Source organism: Channa argus, chromosome 8, assembly GCF_033026475.1.
Source record: "Channa argus isolate prfri chromosome 8, Channa argus male v1.0, whole genome shotgun sequence".
In the NCBI taxonomy this organism is placed as follows: Eukaryota; Metazoa; Chordata; class Actinopteri; order Anabantiformes; family Channidae; genus Channa; species Channa argus.
In genome coordinates this window covers 27,109,750-27,134,657 of record NC_090204.1, presented here as the reverse complement: position 1 = coordinate 27,134,657, position 24,908 = coordinate 27,109,750, and the positions used below count along the sequence as shown (strand labels likewise).

Genomic DNA, 24,908 nt, shown 5'->3' with positions numbered 1-24,908 from the left:
CCTAGGACAGATGAAACATATAATCTGTCTAGCATGTCTCCCCTGGGACTCCTACCAGCTGAACATGTCTGGAAGATCTCCAATAGGAGGCGTCAATGTGACATCCTCACAAAATGGCCAAACTTCCCCAACTTCATCCTTTGGTACGCAAAGTAGCAGCAGCTCTATTCTGTTTTCTCTCCAAGATCCAAGATTCAAAATTCTTTATTGTCATTTCAAACATGGTATTTAAAAAATACACAGGCTTAAACAAAATGTTCCTCACCCGCTATATGATCATTTCAGAGAGGCAAAGCCTCTCGAATACAAAGATGGGCAGAGGTTCACCAGTTTCAGAAAACATTACTCAATATAAAATTGTGAAGATCCCATCTACTGTATATAACATCTTCAAACAATTCAGAGTCCAAGGGTCAAGGCTGAATGTCAAAACTGGATGTGCATAATCTTCAGGCATGACAGGCATGATTCTCTACTGGACATCACTGCATGGGCTCAGAAACACTTCCAGAAATCTCTGTCTGTGAACACAGTTCACTGTAAAATCCACAGATGTAAGTTAAAACGTTATCATGCAAAGAAGATGCCATATGTAAACACGATCCACAAATGCTGCCGTGTTCTCTGGGCCAAAGTTCATTTAAAATGGTCTGAGGCAAAATGGAAAACTGTTCTGTGGTCAGATGAATCAAATAATTTTTTTGGAAACCATGGACACTACACAACCATCTACACAACTTCTCTTTTAGGGAAGGCCTTTCATATTTCAGCAAGACAATGGTAAACCACATACTGCATCCATCACAACAGCTTGGCTTCACAGGAGTCCGTGTGCTGAACTGGCCTCCCTGCAGTCCAGACCTTTCACCAATAGAAAACATTTGGCACATCATAAAATGAAAAATCCACCAACAAAGGCCCAGGACTGTTGAGCAGCTAGAATCCTGCATCAGACAAGAATGGGACAACATTCCTCTCCTTACACTCCAGCAACTTCCCAGATGTTTACAGACAGTTGTCAAAAGAACAGGGGATGCTACACAATGGTAAACATCAGCCTGTTCAACCTTTTTTGAGATGTGTTGCTTCCAACAAATTTCAAATTAGCCATTTTCCACAAAATGTTAAAATGTCTCAGTTTCAACATCTGATATGTTGTTATAATGTGATGGAACACACATTATAATTTTGAAATGAATGAATGCAACAAACACACAAAAGAAATAATAAAACAGAGGCCCCAAACTGTTGAGCTGACACGATTTTGTGTGGCATTGTTATTACTGTTTTATTAGGAGCCGTAGTTTTTCCCTTTCACATTTAAGAACATGTTAAGTAACAAGTGTACAACAGACCACCAGTAAAGGAGTTTTTTTCTCCACTCTTTCGCTGCTTTCGATTGTGGTGCAGGAGGTAGAGCATTGTCCACCAATCCCAGGGTTGTTGGTTTGATTCCCGGCTCCTCCGGTCACACGTCGAAGTATCCTTAAGCGAGACACTGAGCCCAGCTTAGTTGCTGTGAGTGTAGGCCAGCTGCATAACTCCTCCTCCATTGGTGTGTGAGTTTGTGTGGGATTATGAGTGCGATTGGGTGAATGAAAAGCTGCGTAGAAAAGTGCTGTATAACAGCAAATCCTTTACCATTTAGTGTGAGGTCATTAAAAGTAACACTGTAACCTCAGCTTCACTCCCTAAACAACAATAACCTTTCCCAGATTTTAAGTACACCTATTTTTAGTGTTGTAGTTAGTTATGCAACAGCAGTAATAATGACCACTATAAGATTAAAAGCATGTACTTTATATTTAAAAAGTACCTTTTTTCTATCATATTTTTGAAATGCATTTGAAAGACATTTTCTTGCATCATTGCAGATTTTCCCATGTTCCATACATGATTTTGTGTAAAGATTCCTACAAACAGGCCACTTTCACTCAAATGTTCGTGTTTCAGATTTCAAGAGGCTTGTACTGACAGTAGCTACCAAAATAGGACATTTGTTTCAGTTCTACAATTATACACTGAACAGATGAACTAAACCTATTTCATGGGGAACAGCAGTGAGGGGGCTAAAACTTCAGGAAGTGAAAATTTCAATTTATAGTCCGACTTACAGAGGAACATTGCATCACATGACAACTTTAATCAAGAATTGCAGAATTTCCAGGTAGAGTGTAAATACGGAAAATCAAAACATTTTATGAAGGATGAAGAAAAGGCTATAGCATAACAAGAGAGAAGAGACGGTGAGGAAGGCAAAGTCATATAGAGGGAAAAAAGGGTTTTAAAAAGAAAGAATATAAGGGTGGAATGGAAAAGTGGAATCGGCTAATGTGATTGGAGGAGCGAAATAATGAAATACGGAGCCAGTAAGAAGCCTGAAAGAAGTGCGAGAGGAGGTGAAGCACTATTCTCTTCTGCCGCAGCCCACCGAGGGGGAGGGGGGGGAGGGGAGGGGGTGGCGGGGGTGGGGGTTACTGCCGTGGAGCCCGAAGCTTGACGCGGGACGTTCTTGGTCTCGAGCACAGCGGATTACTCCAGCTGGCACGCGCACGATGATAGAAATAAATACCCTATGGAATGATAACGACCGACAGCGCAAGATGGGCCGGCGTTGAAATCAGCTTTAACTTCCCTCGGTGGCGGCTAAGCTTCGAAATGGTAGGATAAAAACCTGTTCCGGTACAATGTAGTTGTGTCCCTTCCTATTGGTGTTCGTTTCGCGTTTTCTCAAAAAGACGCAATGCGAGGAGTTGAATGATTATCATTAGCTACGCAGCTCAAAGTGGAGCAAAAGCGGCGGTAGTTGCATCCCTTTTTGCAAATGCCAGCAAGCATATTTTCGCTGGTTTTCTCTGGCTCTTAGTTTGTAGCAGCGTACGTGACGTTTGCCTATGAAGAGTATCTGCCACTAAATCTAATTCAAAATCTGTTTGATATAAAACATCTTGCATGTCGCCGAATATATACGCATGGTACAAGAGAACTTGAAAACAACGTTCACTTGTCTGCATCCACGCTCACATTCGGCGCAGACAGGACGCGTTTAAAGCCACGTAATTGAATAAAACCATAACTTTTACAATTGGTTTCACCGTTCTTTCAATTGGCATCTTACGTCAAACACTGTACAGGGCGGAAACCAGCAGTGTTATAATCAAAGTTGATAATTTCGTGGCATGAAGCTTATTTTGAATATTATCGATGTGCCGACTTTGGCAAATTAACATAAAAAAGGAGATGGCACAAATCTGTGCACGAAACGACAAGTATGTCCTGCGCAAGACAAGTACATGTTAAAGTCCTACATTTTTGAATGGAGTTTGGAGCAATATTGTTTCCGTGACGGAGAATGGGACGTAGTGGCGTTACACCGACTTTTTCCCACTGGCAAAGGTGGTTTCCGACCCCTGGCGGCGCGTGAGTAAGCGGACAGCATACGTTGCTGTATGTACAAATGCGCGTGCGGTCGCGGGTCAAAGTTGTTAAGTTTGGGGCTTTTGTAGAACAGTGTGGGGCAGGCCCGTCTATCCCAGTGCTGATCGCCACACGGGACGGCGGAAGGCCAAGTTGAAGTTCAGCTCAAGACTCCTTCCCCCGGTTTGTGTGCGTGTGTGTGTGTTAGTCAGCAGAAAATGGCCGCAGTTACAGCCAGCGGGCTGAGTTAGAATGACAGGCCGACAGAGGGCCTCCTGTCCCGGCGTACAGCCGAGTCTGAGTCGCTAGGATGAGCACAGAGCTGCGACTGGAGGAGCCAGTCCTCCTGTATCCGCAGTCCTGTTTGTGGAAACACTCACTGGATGATTCAGTGCAAGTTCGGAACTGAGCCACTTGACACCAGTACATGTTCCAGAGAAGAAATGAAGCAGCCAATTGTTTCCTGTACATCACAATCGGCAGACGTGACGTGACGTGGATTCAATTTGGGTTTATAGGAGTTGGAGGCCTGTTTAGTTTGTTGCTGTGGCCACTTTGGAACTCAGCACTTAAATTGAATTAGGCTTTCGTAATTTTCAGGCTAAAAGCAACAACTCTCAAGAGTAAAAAGTTAAAAGACCTCAGTTTACAATAAAAATGGCACAGACCTATTTTTTATATTTCAAAAACTACATAGGTTTTGGCAGATGACAGTCTGACCTACAAATAAATAAAACCCGCATAGCCATAAAAAGCCAATGGTGTTAAACCAGTTAATGAGGTCTGTAGTTCAACAGCAGAATGTGAAAGACATCAATGTCATATAAATTACTGAAATAAGCTAATAATATTAGGCCTACATGAAAAGTCAGCGATAATTATATTCTAATAACATAGGTTACATGATAAAAAAATAGGATTCATTCTAAATAATAATTTTATGCTAAATGTTGATCAAGCATAGACACCATAAACTAAGTATTGTTCATTCTGCCGGCTTTCATTCTTCGGTTGCATTCCATCATAATGTCGATTTGATGTATATATTGTTTTTATGTTTTTGACAGTCATCCTTTTTTATGCATTATTAATTGTTTATTTATTTATAAATAATAAATTGTAAGAATTCTAGATGTATTCATACATCAGATGATAAAGAAATTTGTGAACTGTCAAGTAAGTTGAATATGAGCTAATGTAAAAGAAAAATACCTTTTAGCAGTGGTGGAGGAAGTATTCACATCTTATACTGAAGTGCAGTCACTAAGACACTGTGAAATGTTTCTGTTAGAAGTAGAGGTACCGTACTGGAAACTTTACTCAAGTAAAAGGTACATACAACGATCAGTAACAACATTAACTCTGGTGATCTTAATATTGTCCTAGTGGACAAAGGTATTCATGGACATTTTTCAGCAGTCTACCCACACACAGTAAAATCTAAGACAGTGTTTGCAGAGCTGGTAGACGTCCCCTAACTCAATACTCGGGTAAAAGTATTGGCCTGAATAGATTCTCTGCTACAAGTACCACTTGTACTCTTTTATTAAAAAATGCACTAAGCATATTATCTACATTTTAAGGTATAAAGGTAAAAGTACTCTCGTAAGAAAAAAAGTATATTTTAAACAATACATTGTCATGTTTTGTGACAAAACATGTACAATAGTTGATAGAAAATAAGGGTCAAAGGTGACTGTTGGTAAAGGTGGAACTGATTTTACACTTTATAGGCTGACAGTTAACCCGTAATGATAAATCAGCATTTATCAGTTCATCATATTTCCTTTGATAACCATATAATATTTGAATAATAAAACCACCACGTGTTATTAATATTGTGGCTCCTCCAATCACATTAGTTATGCAGTTATTGTTGCAATAATGCATGTAAGACCTAACTAGTAATTTAAAGTTTTAGTTAGTTATGTTTTTAGATAGCTGAGTTAATTAATTTTAAATAATACATTTTTCAATATAAGATTAGTGATCAGATCTTAATGTCTGACTAGATGTCAAAATAATGTTGTGTTGTAAAAGGTTCCCCAAAAGTTCTTTCGTGATGTAGTAAAGTAGAAGTATTAAGGAACTAGCAAAAAATGGAAGTACTTAAAGTACATCAGAATTGTACTTAACTTGGCCTATGTTAGTAATGTAGCCTACCTAGTTACATTCCAGACACAATAACACCCATGCTTCATGTCTAAAGGACAATGTGCTTCACTGAGCTTTTAGGCTACTTAGTCATGAAATTTTTGTACCTTAAACCACTTTCTGTGAACACTTTCATTCGCATAATTTCACCTCTTGGGTGAAATGGGTAAATCAGAACGGTAGTATTATGTATTAAGGTTAGTTCAAACCAAGATATTAGGAAGACACAGAATTAACGCGTTCTCCCTAATAGGAAAACCACCAGGTGGCGTTAAGGATGTTGCTGTCAGTGGTGATCCTGAGATGAACTGATGTGTTATACTGAACTGTGTCATATGTCCGGCTTGAGGAGGCAGACTGCAGCAGCTGCTTAGGCGTAAGCTGGTCTTTTGGGATGGGCTGACTGCATAAAATCATTTTACTACATCTCTTTTATTCTTCCCCCTCTCATCGCGTTTGTCTCTAAAGGACACAGCCCCTTCGTTATGCCTTTGGCCATTTTCTCCCAAGAATGATTATTCTAAACTTTCTCTGTGTCTCCCTCCCTGTGGGCTATTTCCTGGGGCCTCAACTTTTAGGCAGTGTCATCATTTCTGGAGTTAAAGCGGCAGATCTTCAAGGCAAGCGGAGCTCTCATCTATCTGGATTCCTAAAAACCCAGTTAAATAGCTCAGAAAATGCAGCATTTTTTTAGCCCCAAGGTATAACTGCTTTAAATGAGTCAGCAATGAAGAGCACGGAGAAATCTTAAAAATCCAGGCCAAGGGATGTTTATGTTAAGGCAAAGCATTAAAGATTTTTCTCCTCTTCCTAAAAGTTATGTTCTCCCCCTATCTTGGATAAAACTGTATCTCACTTCTCTGTGTTGGTGTATAGAGGAGAGCCTACCCTCCATAGAAATGAAGCTATTTTGTAGTTAACAGTATTCACAATACTACTGATACTAAATACTGATACTGATATTAAATAAAAAGCAAACAATGACAGTTGTCTTCAAATTGAAAATTTGAACAATTTCAGTTGCCGTCCTTATGCAAAGTAGGGCAAGGAGACACACAGGCATAATAACACGGACAGGGCGGCAGAGTGGAGAACTGAATCAGACTGACCGCACCAGGGCTGTTGATCTGGGACTTGCTTTGACATGTGGGTATTAGCTGGAATATGCTTCAAGGAGGGTTAGTCAAGTTTTCTGCCTATAATAAGCCTTGGGCGGCTGTTTTAGTATGTGATGTGAGAGGAGCTAGACCAGCGTGATAGTACTAATATTTCTAACATGAATCCTATGTTTATTTATTTCCTGTTGAAGGACAGTGTCACTAATGACAAAACATCCAAATATTTAAGTTTCTTTTCAGACTTCGAAGTTTACGGTCTAAACTAAAAATGAACATGATGCTGACGAGCATTGTGCACTGTTACTGCTATTGTTACTTCATTTACTTAATTAACTTCTGAATTTCTTGTGTTACTGTTAATGCACATCACTCTTTTTATTTCTATGCCAACCAATGTTTCTTCCACTTGCTCTGGCATTATTTATTTTTATCTGCAGCAAGGTTTATTACTAATACTGCCCTGTCATTAAAAGTACTACCAAGGCTAATTTAATAGTAAAGCAGGCAACTGCTCCAGGAACCCAGTTTACAACAGGGGCTTCAAAATATTGAGGCTTTATGTATATCAGTTTGTTGTAGAAAGAAATGATTAAATGTATATATCAGCTCAAGTGTACCCTGTATTATTAGCTTCAAGTTTAACCTTCAACCTTTATTATTTTTGTTTATATTGTGCCTGTATTGTATACATTTCTAAATAAAGTTATGGTAAATCCCATAATCACATAACACAACTGCCAAATGGGATAAAGGGGAAGACAGGGGCAATGCGATACACAATACACAGGAGCCAAAGATGGGAGATAGGAGTAGGGATGTCAACAAGTTTGGACAAAAATGTTTTATTTCTTTGTTTTTTCTTATTTCTATTACAAACCAACCTCAAGCAAAATTATAAGTTTAATATTTTCACATATTCAACAGTATGTCATTATTCATAGTGATGTCGTGGTCCTCTTAAGTATTTGATAAAAATTAAGAAACAATACTGTTGAAATAATTGAAAGTGAAGTGAGTTTTCTGCTGCCAAAACAGAGATGAAATATAGCTATATGCCATTTCAATGTATGGGGATAAAAACTTAACCATAAGTGTAATAACACTGCACATTCAACTAGTACAAATGTTCTTTTGTAGTCAGACGAGTGTGTAAAAATGTTAATACTAAAGTATTAGTATAATACTAAAAATCAAATTGATACAAATGTTTGCATCACCCTTGATATGAATTAAAAATTAATTAATTTCTGGTCAAGGAATATTTGTTTTAGTGCAATGTGCATTACATATTATGCTGATGAAAAACATTCATTTCAAATTTGAAGGAAACTTGTAACTTGAAACTACCTCTAAACTCTTCTTCACTCTACAGTGACATACATAGCTACAAGGCCAGGCCTCCTAGAGTTATTGCTACCTTGCTCTTCTGTTGCATTTTGTAAAATATGCAGGACAGAGGGTCGTAGCAAATTTGAGAGTGTGATTTTTATTGGTGTTACTTTTGAAAAAAAGTACCAGTCAGCAGTTTTGCTTGCTTATACGCTCATGTTCCAAAAATGCAAACTATATTTGCATTTATATTTGCAAAGCAAGACTCACTTGCTTTGCTCTATGAGCTCAGTTTGGCCTGTTTCTTTCCAGTGTTTAATCAGCTTCTTGATCAGAGTCATTGATTTCTCACCAAAGTTGTGATGCACACAGCTGTGACATATGATATCATCATGATGCAATAAATCCCTCCTGTTTCTATTAGACTATGTTGTAAAGTATTATTATTGTGGTTTGGCTTGTGTTACGGTCTTGTGGTCTTGAACAGCACGTCTGCAGCGTGCCCTTTATAAGAATGTATGAGAATGTCATTTGTTGCAGTATTCTGTCACTGTAACTAAAATGGTTTTCACTATTTTTGTCCTACAGCTATTACTGGCATGTTGAGCAAACATGGAGACAACGTTTCTGTGTTTCTTTTTCTCTGGCAATCTGTTGGTCCTTCACAGTTCCATATTTGATTGTCCCCTGTTCCTAATCCTCCTTCACATATTTTTAGCTTATTTTATCTTATTATCTAGTGGTCATCCTATAAGTTTGACAAAAAAAAAACCACACTCCCAGCACTTGGTTAGGATTAGAGAAATATTGTAGTATGGCTTGATCAAGAATAAATAAACAGTTTTATATACTTCCACAGTCATTCTCTAACTTTACACAGACTGCTCATTTTTTTGCCTAATCTAACCAAAACCACAACTCTGGTATCTGTAGCAAAAAGTCCTGTATTTATATGCCAACCAGCAGAGTTTAATGCATTAAAAAATACCTTGAGATCCAAGATCAGATCATTCACTGGTTACATTTCCCATAAAAAACATAATTTTGTTTGCAGTTTGGTTATACATGAAATTTGTTTTTTAGGAGACATGGTTGAGGCAAATGCAAGCTGGTCCAACTGAGCTGGCATCTACAGGGTCAAATGTTGATTAAGGTGACAGAGGTCAGAGGAAAGTACACCTCATTCCTCTAAAGACTTTTTCTTTAGACTTTTTCGTCTCCTCGTCTTACGCTTAAGGGACTAAGGTGCAAGGAAAAGACGGAACTGAGGTGAACATATCCACACATTTAATAGACTTAAACAGTGGTCATCTAGGGTTTTTCATTTTTAGGGATGGGCCAAAGACAACATAGACAAGTCATACTGTAGATAAGTCTGGGCTACCAAAGAGCAATATATTTGATTTGTAATTTTTGCTAGCAACAGCTGCAGCAGCCCCTGAAAACATTTACATGAATTACAAGTATTAAAATGATTGAATTAATCAATGAATACATATATTCTGTGAAAAGAAATGTGTATGAAACATTTGAAATTGTTTCATCTATCAACTGGGTAATTTTTGACCTTAGAGGGTCGTGAAACAATATCACAAAACAACTCAATCCAAAGTCCACAAGTTTATTCTTTCATTTTCAAAAAGACGTTTTGTCAACTTTTCAGTTATCATCAATTATATTTAATCTCTGAACATCTCAAAATTACTCACGATAATAAATTGTTGAAGATCTACAGCTTTATGGAAACTGAGCAAACCCAGTCTGAGTTCCACCATAATTACACTAACCTCAGCTTCTGTCCTGTTGTGAAGGTCACCTGAGTTTTAGAAGTTTATGGAGCCAAACACAGTACAGTATAGTAGAGCTGAATCCAGAAAAGACACTGTTTTGCTGTTCGGTGCACAAATTGCAAATGAAATGTCTTGTTGCCTACTGAGCTGGATCTGTAGTACAAGACAGCTAACTAAACTAAACTAGCTAACTATGCTTAATCTGAGTGCCTCCTCTCTCTCTGTCCCTCCCTGTGTTTTCTCATATATCACATATAACACACCAACATCAGGACCAACAAGCCCAGCAGTGTGCAAAAGTCCTTAAAATTCTGGAGTATTCTGGAAAGACCTCTGAGCTGCTGGGAGAATGAACCATTATTCAGATCCTAGCAGAGGAAGTGTTTAAAATTGGATTGGTTACTTTTAATTGTTTGTGTACTGTACAGTATGTGTGTGTATTTATTTTGATTGGTTTGTCACATAGGATGAGTTCCATCCGTTCATTGAGGCTCTGCTGCCCCAGGTCCGTGCCTTCGCCTACACATGGTTCAACCTCCAGGCCAGGAAAAGGAAGTACTTCAAAAAACATGAGAAAAGGATGACTAAAGAAGAAGAAAGAGCTGTCAAAGATGAACTGCTGGGGGAAAAAGCAGAGGTAGGATGCATAGTGGTTGTTATTAAAAATAAACAGTCTATGTTTGTTTTACAATAGCTGAAATGAACTGTCATCCAATAATGGAAATACTGTGTTTCCAGGTGAAACAGAAGTGGGCTAGTCGTCTTTTGGCCAAGCTAAGAAAGGACATTAGACCTGAATGCAGAGAAGACTTTGTCTTGTCAATCACAGGAAAGAAAGCTGCATGCTGTGTCCTGTCAAATCCTGACCAGAAGGGCAAAATGAGACGAATAGATTGTCTACGACAAGCTGACAAGGTGAGTAGTAGTAACAGTAGTCACTATGGTCAGTTTAGCATGAAGAGCAAATAGTTGGAGTATTTTTCAAGATTTAGTTTGTGTTATGGATCTGCTTTATTGGTGGTTATCATTAATTTCTCAGCATTTCCAGAGCAGTTTTCATGCATATTATTCTGCATCCTAAACAAAGCACAGCTACATGTAAATAAAATAGTTTACAGTGAGGTTATCAAGTATAGCATCACATGCTGGCAACTACGGTGTCAAAGCTTTTTTTTTTACTTTGGAACACTGATGACACAATTTGAATTCTGCACAAACACATTTACATTTTAATTTGAACTCACATACTTGATGGGATATACTTCCCAGAACAACACAGTTTCTAATTTATTTGTGCGCAGGTGTTTTTTGTACAGTGGGTGTCAGTCTGTGGCAGTACTGAGAGTGTTTGATGTGGGGTCCCACATTATTTTAGCTTTTGTGTGCGTGTGTAACAAACTTACAGGTGTTGCAGTCTGACAACAGTTAACTTTACCATCTATCATTGGTGGTGAATATGATTTTTGATATTTAACCGTGCATTACTTACCACAGCTTTTCTCATACTTCAGAAATATATTTCATTTCATGGAGTTTTTAGGTTGTGGGGGTTTCTCTGTAAACCTGCAAGGTGCTCTCCTTACTATGTAAAGTGCTTTGAAGAGTTGAATTGAATTGAATTTAACGTTGGGGTCAAAACACTCCACAGAGCTGTTTCCTGTGCCTACCTTGCATATTCATTGGTGGTAATAACTGTTTATTAACCTGTCTTTGAAAATAGAGTTTACCAAAACTTTTTTTGGGTCAACATTACACACTATAGTCTACTGTGTATTTTGTAATTCTGACAGTTTACATGTGTTTTGTGTTTTTAGCTCAAAGTATTATTATTTTGAGATAATAAAGTATTTCTAAAGCTTAAATGAGATTTTTTTTTTACATTAAGTTTTAGTGAAAGAAGAGCTTTTGACTAAGAAGAGGTCCCTGTTACAATGATTGAAGTAGAAATCCACAAGTAAACACTTAAAGTAAAAATAGAAAAAGCCATGAGTGATCATAATGCAACAAAATCTACAAGAGATATACAAACCCCATTCCAGGAAAGTTGGGACACTGTTTTAAATAATAATAAAAAGAGAATACTATGATTTGCAAATCATTTTAAACATGTTTAACATTGTAATTTGTAGACAACAAATTAAATGTTGAAATGGAATATTTAGATTTTTTAGTTTTTATTTTTTGCTCCGGTGGAGTTTGCTGCTGGGCAGCAAGGTGGGGGAGTGGTAGTGCTGCTGTTTCACAGCTAGAAAGGTGCCCAGTTCAACTTTACCTGTCAGCTGTGGAACTTTCTGTGTGGATGTTCTTCCGGTGCATGTGTGCGTGTCCCTCGGTACAGTCCAAAGACATGCATGTTAGGTAATTGGTGACTCTAAATTGCTTGTACATGTGAATGGTTGTTTGTCTGTGTATGTCCGACCCTGAGATAGACTGGAGACCTGTCCAGGGTGGACCCTGCCCCCGCGCAAGGACAGCTGGGTTAGGCTCCCCTGCAACCCTTAGTAGGATAAGTAGATACATGGATGGACGGATGACGCAGACAACACATCAGAATCACAGGAATTGGTTGATTTTGTGATAATTGATGGAATTCTGGGCAACTGATAATAAGTTTGGCTATATGGTTGCTTCTTTGCATGGTAGAGTTTTAGCTTGCATTTGTCGATGCAGACAAACTGCATCTGTTTCACTTAGTTTTTGATGTAGTGCTGCCTGAAGGCCTAAGGGTGTGCCATTCATTTAATTTTTGCCCTTCCCCCTTGTGTACAGAGTTCTTAGGATTCTTTTATTTTTTATGATAATAAATTCGTAGATGATGAAATTCTTTGCAGTTTTACTTTATTACATTAAATACATTCTCAACAAAGTGATTGACTGGGATGTTGTTTTTATACCCAGTCATGAAACTGACCTCTTGCCCGTTAACCACATTAGTTGTAGATGTTTCACCAGGTGTTTTAATAAAACATTACACCTTTCCAGTGTTTTGTTGCTCCTTTCTTTGCTTTTAAAAAACATGTTGCTGCATTAGATTAAAAATGAATATAAAAATCAAATATCTCAGCTGCTACATTTGATGTGTTGTTCCATCATTCCGTCCATCCATTATCTCTAATGTCAGGAGCTGGACCTCGTTTCCACTTCCTTCCCAGGACTTTTAATTTCTAGCCCCGTTTACCTGCTTCCTGCCTTATCTTAATTCATCAGCCCGATTGTTTTCACCGGTTCCCTTGTTTATTTATACCCGGCTCTTCCCACAGTCCCCTGCCAGAGGCTCCGTCTGACTCCTGAACAGTGTACCTTGCACCTGACATGCGTTTGTGGATTCCTGATTCTTGTTTCTTTAACTCTGTTCTCTGTTCCCTGCCTGAGGTTTGGTTTGTTATGTTTTTTCAGTCTCTTTTGTTATCTCAGCCTTATTTTTTTGAGTTTAATGTTTAGCTACCTGTTGTGTTTTTTCGTGTCCTCCTCTCAGGAGCGATCTTTTGTTGTAGAGTTTTTTTTTTTTTTTTGCCCAAAATAAAACAGGGTTATCAGTTTACTCCCTCTAACCGTCTCTTCACTTTGGTCTGTCCTTATACAAAATTGTGATATGTAACCACTTGTTCAGTGTTGCAGGGGAGCTTATCCCAGCTGCCATTGGGCGAGAGGTGGGATTCACCCTGGACATGTCTCCAGTCTCTCTTTGGCCCAACCCAGCGAGACATAAACAGATAGCCAACCATTCACACCTAAGGGCAATTTAGAGTCACAAATTAAGCTAACATGCATGTCTTTGGACTGTAGGAGAAATTCGGAGGAAACCCATGCAAGCACAGGGAGAATATGCAAACTCGGCCAGGGATTTAAACTGGTGACCTTTTTGAAAATGAGGTTTGTAAAACAAGGCTCGATTTGGCTGGTGAAAATCAAGAAAATATTTGTTACAAAGTTACCTTAGTTTGACAGAAAACAGTATTTTACATTGAAAACTTTAACTAGTAGTAGTATTATGCACATGAAGAAGAAAGACGGGTGCAGTGCTTTCACATGGTGTCTTGTTAGCCTAACCTTAGTTAGAGTTGCTGTGGATTCATGTTGTCACTATTCATTTTCTTCTGTAAGGTGTGGAGGTTGGACCTGGTGATGGTCATTCTGTTTAAAGGAATCCCTTTGGAAAGCACAGATGGAGAGCGTCTGGTGAAGGGAGGCCAGTGCTCTAACCCAGTCCTCTGTGTCCAGCCACGACACATTTCTGTCTCTGTCAAAGAGCTCGACCTCTACCTCGCCTACTATGTACAAGAGAGAGGTATGTACCAACACATTTTATTCTTTAGCCTTTATTTTAACCTTTAATTTGTTGAATTCGATATGATATGTGCTTTTTTTAAATACCATTGTACCATTTTGGATAGCTGCTAAATATTAGCTAGGCCCCGATAGAACTTTTTTCCCCAGACGGAGTACTGACATTGGAGTACTTTTTGATACAAGCAATAAACTGTTTTACTTCTAGTAAGAGTTGCTGAGCAATAAAACCCTCATCAGTCGACTGCAAATCCAGTGAAAGTGTTTTGTTTTAGAAACAGAGCAACTTTCACTAAAAAGAAATAACGTTGAATAAAGCAGAGATTTGAGATGAGATCCTGAAAACGAAGGTAAAATAACATTGTAAAACAAAGCAAACTTCAGTCATTAATTATCTTAAAAGAGCTGTAAACCACAATTTTTCACCTCTGCCTGCCTGTGAAGTTTAAAGCTGTTTAAGACGCAGTATCTGAATTTTTTTTGACTCAAGTACATAAATGCAGGATTTGACCCGATCTCGGATACTGGTATTGGCATCGGACATCCCTACAAAGTGTTTTGGTATGATTGATGCACAATGTGGGGCAATTGAGTTTATTGGCAATCGAATTAAAAGTTACAAGGTAGGTAAGTTACAAGTAGATTCTGATGTAGTTCCCATGGCTGCAAAACAAGCCCAAACCATCACTCCTCCATTACTGAACTTGAAAGTTGGTATGAGGTGTTTCTGGTGAAATGCTGTGTTTGGTTTTTTCCAAACATGGTGCTCGCCAGTTTGGTCTCATCTGTCCTTAGGACATTGTTCCAGAAGTTTTACTGTGAGACCCAGTCATGCTTTCATGTTCTTTTTAGACAGGAGATGCTTTTTCCTGACAACCCTTCCACACTAAATGTCTAATTGTGCCGTTATGGACTTTAAATGAGAACAGGTTCGGTGAGATCTGTAGGGTCTGAGATGTAGCTTTTGGGTTTTTTGGTATGACCTTGTGCCGGGTTCACACTCCTGTAGAAGTTTGATCTCCAAATTGTTGGAATATGGTTTTATTACTCTTTCCAGATTGATGTGCAGCGTTAGTTGCATCTCTAAGACCAGTGCTTATGTCCCTCTTGACAATGTGTTAACACGTACCTGAGTCATCCAGACTAGCAGACTGCCAAAACTTTTATAGATGTGCTGATGATCTATCAAGGATTATGATTAGCAGCTTCTAGCTGCAACTTACCCTCTTAAATTCTATGGAGGCAGTAAGACCCACATGTTTTTAACAGCACCTGCTTGTTTGCCTCATGTCAAAGATGATTTCAATACAGAGCCACAGTTGGCTTTTTTGAGGAAATTTGTAAACAGAATAGGATTTAAAAAAGTACAAGATTTTATTTTGAACAGTCCATTGAACACTTGGAAAACAAATTGAATTGAAGAATTAGTGCACTGAATTTTGCAGATAAGTGACCAAAGTCAGGACGTAAATAGATGGTCTCTGCTGTCAAATGTACATGTCTTCATTGATCTTTCTCCAACAGTCCACTGTCATTGACGTTTCCAGTGAACACAGCGGTTTTGGCTTGTTTGAGTCCAGTCTATCTTTACAGTTAGTGCAGCCTTCAGGGTGTAAAAGCAGAGATCATAAGGTGCCAAATGATCTAAGAGCTCGGTCACATAAAGGAGTCCCAGTGGGATGCTTATTGTGGTCACTATTAATTTCTGTCCTGCTCTGCAAGCAAAGTGCTATTCTGATCATCCATTGTAGGCTCCTTTGTCTTCTTTCTATGCCTTTTTCTGCAACCTGGAAATTAGGGGCGTATAATTTTATGTCCACAAAAATGAATGTGTCCAATCCACAGTTCAAAGTGAACAGTCCACTAATAGAAAGGTGCTCCTACTCTAATACTACTGTCACTAAACATTATAAAAAACATAAATATATATATTTATTTAAACTGTTGGACAAGTGGTCCTGTGTCATTGAAATCTATTATTATCCTTATAAGATTCTGAAGACTATGTAAATACTGTACTTTTTTTCTGTAAAACTACTCTACTTTTTAACTTGGCAAACAGATTGTCAGAGGGCAGTAGAGCATAACTAATATGGAGCTTCCACTAGTGACGCACAAGTTACTTGAGAAATCCTGAATTTAGTTTTTTCTTATTGGTCAACTGAAACCATGTTTAATGCAGCTATGAGCTAAGTCCAAAAACAACTGTAAGAGAATTCAGTTTTCACATCTGGTTTTTATATTGTGGCTGCAGGAGCCTCATTCACTAACATATTGATGCGTCACTTTATTGGAGAGTACAGATTCATCTGCATCAGTGACTAGCAACACCAGTAAAAGTCTCTACAAATGTACATAAAAATATCCACTAACTTACGCATTCAACATGATCAACATTAAGCCAGACAACATAGAAGATTTTGCAGTAGGATCTAGTGATGGTGAGCTCTGACTCACAGTGGCATTACAGTGCCAAGACTGTGGTTTAATAATGTGGGTGTAGGGACAGCAGCTGTAACTCAGCAACACACTCTCAAACAGTACTCTCAGAGAATAGGATACCCTTTCTTTAACTTCATACTGTTTCTAACACTGCACTTAACTAAAAATCTGCATAAAAAACATAATCTTTTGATACAGCATTGGTTCACAACATTTAAATCACTAAACTGATTATAATAAAACTTTTGTTGCTATTAATGCCAAGAAGTGATTCATCTACTTGACCTATAGGTTTACTGGAGACAGGTTTTGGATTCGGTTGGATTGAACTGAACTACTGTAATGTGATTTTTATGAAATCAGAAAAGACTAACACAATAGTAATGTACCAGTGGATACATGCTCAGAACAAAATTTTCATTCGTTTTCAAAAATAACAAGAACGATAGTAACTAGAACACTGACTTCCATTCAAGCCCCAGTATGCCACCCTGCTCATTACTGTGATATTAATATTTGGTTACACCTCTGTACCAAGTCAAAATGTCTGCCATAAACTGTTCCATAATAGTAAAATACAGTATATTGTTATACCCTGCCCTCTACTGGCAAAAAAGTAGCCAAATGTACATTTAATTAGTTCAGGACTAGCTAAATATGAAGACCAGTCAATGTCAGACAAGACACCCAAAATAAATGTATTCACCGGCTTTATCACTCTAAAGTGTTCACCGTATGCTTCTGCACTTTTACTGCTACTCCTTAACTGTTTAGAGGCCACTGCCACTAATTGGCTAACATCTATCTGGCTATACAGTAGAAGGACTGAATAATAAGTTTGAAATGCATCACATGGACTTAAACTAGAAACTAGAAACTGTTCATCTACAGTGAATGTATCTGCAATGTGAATATTAGCAAAGGACGCAACGGATGGACGGACGGATGCAAAATTCTGCTAACATTCTGCTGTTGGTAGATGGGGTGCAGAGAATTAATATAAGGACAATGTATTATGAAGTATTTTAAGCAGTGTTCTTAAACCTTTTCCTTTCATTTATATAGGTCTAAAAATATTAGAATACTGACACAATCTTTATCATTTGACTCTCTTCGCCATCAAAGTGGATTTGAAATAAAACAAGATGTACTTAAAGTCTAGAGTTTTAGCTGACTTAGGGGTTTGGTCATTTTTATTCACAAACCCCAGTTTTAGGACTCCACATGTATTTTGACAAACTAGAATAGCCATAAATTTAATTGTCAGTTTTATTGATTAATAATAATTCTGTGCAGTCTGAAACCTATATGCACCACCAGATTTCTTCCCTGGTGACATGCTCCCAGATTTTGACTTCAGCTATCTTAACTTTCTGCTTGTTTTTGGGGAAGCAATTGAAATACATTCTTAGTTGGATTTAGGAAGTATAGTATCTCTGTTTGTCAGTTAGGTGAAAGCCTTAAAGCAATTTTTAGCAGATTAGTAATAACACAAATACTTAATTTGTTTATATAAAAAAAGTGATGTTTTTCTGTTTGTGTCCTGCCAACATACGTCCAAGTCTTAAAAGAGTTCACCAATAATCGTGTAATCATTAATTAGCACGTGGTAGAAGTACATAAACTGGGGCAGCTGTAGCTCAGTGGGTTGTAGGGCAGTCGTCCACGGACCACAGGGTCAGTGGTTCAAACCCCGGTCCCAGATATATTTCAAAGAGTCTCTGGCCAAGACACTGAACCCCTAACAGCCTATTCCCATCCCCAGCTGTGCAGTGCCGGTCCAACCCCACTAAAAATTCGGGAGGGTTGCGTCAGGGCATCCAACGTACAAACTGGGCCAAATCACCATTAGCAACATCGCCATCGAGTAACATGTTGTTACTCAAGTAACAGTTCAGTATTTGCCATAAAAAAAATCTTGACTACAAAAAGAAGTACAACTTCAAATTCTTCACGCAAGTTGAAGTAAAATGTACTTTAAAAAGTACAAGTACTCAACTAAGAAAACAATGTATTTTAAAGACTACTGAATTTGGTGCTGGTGATAACATGAATGTACACGTCTAGTCCAGATTTATTCAACATTTATTATTATTTCTGATGATTTCCAGCCTTGTAGCTGTTTTCATTCTATCACTAGTAGGTTAGTCTCGGTATAGTCAGAACTTACAGTATAGGCCATGTTGTCCTGTCGAAGTGATTACTGTAAACCGCATCTCAGTAATCTTCCGTTAGTTTATTCTTTCAAGCAAAGCAAGCATCCAGGCAGTATGCTTCTCTATCTCGATTCTCCTTCCTGTCTTCTTTTCTACTTCCAAGTTGCTTCGTTTTTCTCTCTCTGTCTCATTCTCACTTGTACTTATGTTGTTAAATCATCCTAATGTATGAATTAATGAGTATTTTTATTTATTTTTATATCCAGAAGCAGAGCAGAGCAGCAGTCCCAGCCGCACAGGAGTGGGCTCTGACCAGGAGGACAGTCGAACCGCCACCATGGGTACTGTAAAGAACCTTCCACTGAAAAGGAACATTGATTCATCATTAGTGATAGGACAGACAGTAATTTAGTAACTGAACATCTGTGATAAGTGCCACATGCCATAAGATTTAGATTGGATTCCTTTTAAAACCAGTGTTGTCTATTCATAATTTTAAAACTTTATCAACATGACATTGGGGTGTTCATCAGTGTGATTGGTCTTGTAAAGTCAATGAATGAAAATTAAATCACGTTGCCCTTAACTCGGTTAAGGGCAGCGCAGTGGTTAGTGCTTCACAGCTAGAATGTCCACCGGCTGTGGCTTATCTGTGTGGAATTCTCATGTTCTCCCCATGTTTGTGTTGGTGTACTGTCGGTATTCTGGTTTCCTCCAAACTCCAAAGATAGGCATATTAGGTTAATCGGTGATTCTAAATTGTCGTGTGTAGGTGTGAATGTGAGTGTGAATGTTGTCTGTCTGTTTATTTCCCTTTGTCGTGGCCCTGAGACAGACTGGAGACCTGTCCAGGGTGGACCACGCCTCTCGCCCAATCACAGCTGTGATAGGCTGTAGCCCTCGCGACACTGAACAGGATAAGCAGTTACAGATAATGGATTAATGGAATTAAATAGCTAGATGTATAGATGGATGTACTTGGATTTCTCTCAAAGAAATGTTTTTGCCAATATAAATATAATGTATGCCTAAGAACATAAGACACCAAATTTGATTAAACATGTATTTACACACTAAAAGCCCACTGACTTTAGCACATCTTATTTTGCTGTAGCTAATAGCCCTAAAAGCTGAAGATCCAGTAAAGTACTAGAACTCAGAAATAATAGTGCTGCACCCATGTAATTTCTAATATGTATTGTACGTTCACAATGTAATGTGTAATGAGCCTTAACACTCATTGACATCACTGACCGCTTTGAACGACAGTCTGTAGACTTTTAATCAAAGCTACTTTAACTTTCAAACAGAATAAAAATGTATTTTTCATAAAGTGCATGTAAAGGAGCACATTGTTACTCAGCAGCAAGAGCCAAAGACAATGGAGAAAACTAATTATATATATATATGTGTGTGTGTATGTATGTATATATGTGTGTGTGTGTGTGTGTGTGTGTATATATATATATATATATATATATATATATATATATATATATATATATATATATATATATATATATATATATATATATATATATATATATATGATATGAACTAATTGCTACATCTCTAAACATACACACCCAAGTATTTGACTGCTACTGTGTTTCTTTAGATGGTCCAGAGTTCCAGGACAGTTTTGTGACATCAGGAGTTTTCAGTGTCACTGAGCTGGTCCAGGTCTCAAGAAGTAAGTCCACTTTACCATTAGCTGTAGCATTTAACTTTCCTGCCACCATTCAATGTAACAGCAACCTTTAGTAACAGGTCTGAATTACATTGAGCATGTCGTGTCCTCGGTCAACTCAACAGTATTGTATGATTGCAGAGATGGCCGAGGTGCATCATAACTGGGGACGTTTCCTAGTCATAATTCTGGCTTTGCTTGAATTGTATTGTTGAGTTTTTGACAGCATCATTTCCCAAGTCCCAAATTGTCACAAAGAAAAAATTGCACAATTACCAATTAAATTACCATTTAAAATGTTTACACAGGGTAACAGTATATTGTGCCTGCATAAATAACAAACAGCCTAATTGGCAGCTGTGGAATTGATTTATAGTATGTGGGACACTTAATTTGCCTCTCAATGACAAAACTGGAGTAAAACCTAAAGCAATAAAGAAGACAGTAGTAATTCCACACAGCTAGTTAGGATGCATTATGTGTTGGGACGCTTTACAATAAATTGAACAAAAGATAAAAAATATATTGAGGGTTTGATATTTGGCTTTCTGTATTCAGGTCAATCATAACTACTGTGTGTCTTCTCTGTTTTTTTGTTTTTTTTTAGCTCCAGTAGTCACAGGGGTAGGACCTAGTTTCTCTATGGGGGAACTTCAGGGTCATCTGGCCTATGACCTCAACCAGTCTGTCAACCAGCCAGTTAGCCTCAGACGATCACTGGCTAGCACCTCCTCCAGCGGGTAAAACACACGCACACCTCATGTCAGCCCTCTCACCATAAACTAAGCCTAATTCTGATGTTAGCCCCAAACCCAATTACAGAACCTACTACAGTTTGAAAGAAGTCAGATGAGCCACATCAATCCTCTTTCTCTGTGTCCTATTTTAATAATACCTCTATTTCAAGGCTACTTTCAAATGCTGGCTGTTCTTGTCAAAATATTGCAGTGGGCCTTGTGGAAGAACCAGGCATTCAAACATGTTTTTTCTTGTGACACGAGCAACACATTGAAGTAAAAGATTTGTACAGTATTTACCATTTTCTCTTGGGTATGAACAAAATTCATAAGTAGTTCAGACCAGACGTGTCATGACGCTCACGCTGTTCTCGCATTTGAACTCTAGAGCATGTCCAGAGAATTAGGTTGAGACATTTGAGGCGACCGTGGCGCAGGAAGGTACAGTGGTCATCCACCAATCTTGCAGTTGTTGGTTCGATCACCGGCTCCTCCGGTCACATGTTGAAGTGTCCTTGAGCAAGACAACCCCAGAGAACCCCAACATAGTTGCTCTCAGTGAGTGTTGGCCAGTTGCATAGCAACTCTGCCATCGGTGCGTGTGTCACTCTGATACATGGTCAGATACATGGTCCCACATTGATAAAATAACTTGCTTGACTATAGAGAGGGGTGAGCTTTGCACAGGAAGTGTACTGCATAGATTTTTTTCTTTTTAGCAGCATCAGCAACCGAAAACATCATCAACTGGCCTGCTCACTCACAGCAACATCTCTGGATAGTTTGCTACTCTACTCACATATGTGCTCACTTTTACATTACCTAGACTTTGTGCTAGGGGTCTGGCAGGATAAAGTCCAGATAATGTCCGAGCCATTTAGTTTAAAATTTGCATTTTCCCTTGCAGCAACTGAAAATGTAGGCATTGAAAGCGTCACCCTCTACTGTGACAACTGGCTAATAATGCCCCTATTGCTCATCGTTTGTTCTGTAGGATGGGATGTAATAACAGTATAGCATTAGCAGGTGGTGCTCAGCTTACACTCAGCTAAGCACTAAGTACGACCTGAGGTGTACTTAGTGTGTACTTAGTGAGCTGAAGTAAAGAAAAAAATCATTTAAAAAACACGGTCAGGAGGAACCACGGCAAAGGCAGCGGGTCAATACACACTGCAAACTGTGTGGACTTAGACTCTAGACAGGCCACTTTGTGTTAGTTTAAGTTTCAGTCACACGTGTGCAGGCTTTGATTAAAAAACAAGTAGACATCATTCTATGTTGATAATCTCTTTCATCTTGCCTCTCTTTGTGCCCTGATAGCTGATTTAACAACTCTACACATAGTTCCCCAGTTTCCATTATAAATAAAATAATTTAACACATACGTATGTGCATCAGGCATTCAATGAACAGAAAAAAATAATTGCATGATAATGATTGACAGCAGTGGTAGGCGGTTGATGTAATATAGCCAACAGCAGCATTTTCAACTGTGACACCATTTTTATTTTAAAATGCCACGAAGAGAAGTCATGGATAAATTGCTGAAATAAGAATGTTGAGGCAAACATTCATGAGCTGGGCTGCTAAAATCTCCTGATCACAACTTCTAGCAATCAGATCACTTCTACGTTTAGCTCACTGTCTTTCTCCCTAGACCCTCACATACTCTTACCTCACTTGTAACTTTTCACTGCAACCTTTGCTCTCGCAACCCTGAGCACTTTTCCCTCACCACCGACTGTCACTCTCCACAGCAGATGGAAGCTCTGCTATGTGAAAATAATTGTGTTTTTAAATTGTAATTGACATTTTTTGATTGATACGCAGCCTTAGATGGGGATTTTCACAGAGAAAAGCATAAAAGTTCAATTTAATTTAAAGAATACAATAATATTGTTGCTGTGAAATAACAGGAAAAGACAGATAACTTTTGAACCCAAAATTCATAATGAAAGATTAAATAAAATTTTCTGTTAAAACGTTGCTTGAGGCGTAGTGTCATTCTAGATAATCTACTGACTTCCTCTCTTTAACTAATGTTCCTGTTCAATTAACCTTATGCTCATCAAGTAACTTTCAAATGGTATCACACCTATTGAATAACTAATCCTTAACTATTATTAAATCATTGTGAAGTAAAAGCTGTGGCTATAGTTAAAGCTATACGTGGGGCTTCTATTAATATTAATATTATTATTATTATTATTGAAGTATCTATTTTTAAGGTGTTACTTTAGTCTCTATCATTTAATATCATCCTCGTTAATACCAGTGGTCAATGGCATAACAGTTCAACTTCTTAAGACCACATTTTAAAATATCTTTTATATAATTTAAATGTCTCTATATATGTGTCTGTAGGAGTAAGCGTCACAAGTCGGGCTCTATGGAGGAAGAGGCTGACAGTCCAGGAGGGGAGTATTACCACTCACCTTCCTCTCCTGCCAGCAGCTCCAGGAACTGGACTGATGACATGGAAGGAGGTAACCCACTGAATAATAGCATCCAGTATTTATAGACGTCAAGTCAGGTAAACTCAGTTTGATTTGTGCTGGCATTTCAAGGAGTCAGATCAACATAAACTTACCTAAGTTAAATTAGTTTAAGTTAAAGTATGCACCACAGTCCCAACTTCTCTTCTTATACCTGTATCAAATGAGGGAAAACCCCTAATGTCCTTTAAAAGAAAGAAATACAAGCAGCCATGATGGGCAGACAGATATTGTGTGTATAAAATATAACTGATCCCGAAAACAAAGACCAAGTAAGAAATAAATACACAACAATTAGTGAACATCACATTTGCTGAAACATGACCTGAGGGGTCTAGTTGGACTAAAATCAGTTAGGAGAAACCTCCTCTACATGCACATTTACATGTGCTGGCTGTAAACTCCTAGACGCTTACTGAGACAATGCAGGTACTGGACTAACACTCCCTTGGCAGTTTCCAAAGATACCGAGCTAGAGTTTTCCTGCACAGCATTACAGTATTTTGCTAACAATTTCAGCTTGTTAGGGACTTAGCTTTTAGCATTCTAGCTAACACCCACATGATTCCTGCTGCTTGTGGAGTTTGATACTGAAACACATTGCACTGACCAAAAAAAAATAAAAGTCTAATAATTATAGCTTAAATTTATATTAATGGTTATGACTATCTGCAATACAGACAATTATGACTGATAGATTTGGTCTCCATAATCATAATATGAATTTTTGATATTGTTTCACCTCTAGTCAGTGAGCAGTACTATACTACATGATCATGAGTGACATATTTAGCAGTTAACTTGTGACGGTGTAATGGCGTGTTCTGTGTTGTTATCTATGGTATTGTGGTCACTGCTTTACACCTTTAGTATTTAAAATTGTTTTGTATTTTCATATTAACATGTTTATTATTTCTAAATGCATTAATAGTGGATGTGGCTACTGGCAATAGCCCAATATAGTTTTTCATTTCAAGTCAGAGGCATCTAATTTTACTGATGTAAACTTGCATAAAAGACCAATGTTTTACCACAATCTGTAAACAATGTTCCAACTCCTTTAATGTTTGCACCAATAAATGTTCACATGTGCGTTTGTTTTTACATGTATTTTAGGTATGTCTCCTCCAGTGAAGAAAGCTGAACTTGACAGTCCCTCCTCCCAGGAAGAATCGCCAAGACTGGGCTCCTTCACTCAGCACCAGCGGCCAGTCATAGCTGTTCACAGTGGTAAGTGGAACAAACACACACACACACACACACACCGCATATAAAATAACAAAATGTAATGTA

The 24,908-nt window shown here is 38.2% G+C and overlaps 1 protein-coding gene across 2 annotated transcripts in view; it reads left to right on the top strand.

The window, feature by feature from the left end:
- The first annotated feature begins 2,463 nt into the window (after positions 1 to 2,463).
- The window catches only part of nfic (nuclear factor I/C), a 37,342-nt gene continuing 14,897 nt past the window's right edge, over positions 2,464 to 24,908 (top strand). For both annotated transcript variants that reach the window (XM_067513696.1, XM_067513695.1), the window contains exons 1-9: positions 2,464 to 2,661; positions 10,275 to 10,445; positions 10,547 to 10,723; positions 13,913 to 14,096; positions 18,960 to 19,034; positions 20,312 to 20,386; positions 20,991 to 21,123; positions 23,485 to 23,606; positions 24,732 to 24,845. In XM_067513696.1, coding sequence (XP_067369797.1) covers positions 2,581 to 2,661; positions 10,275 to 10,445; positions 10,547 to 10,723; positions 13,913 to 14,096; positions 18,960 to 19,034; positions 20,312 to 20,386; positions 20,991 to 21,123; positions 23,485 to 23,606; positions 24,732 to 24,845 — 1,132 coding nt within the window. In that variant the 5' untranslated portion in view covers positions 2,464 to 2,580. The remainder of the gene's footprint in view (positions 2,662 to 10,274; positions 10,446 to 10,546; positions 10,724 to 13,912; positions 14,097 to 18,959; positions 19,035 to 20,311; positions 20,387 to 20,990; positions 21,124 to 23,484; positions 23,607 to 24,731; positions 24,846 to 24,908) is intronic.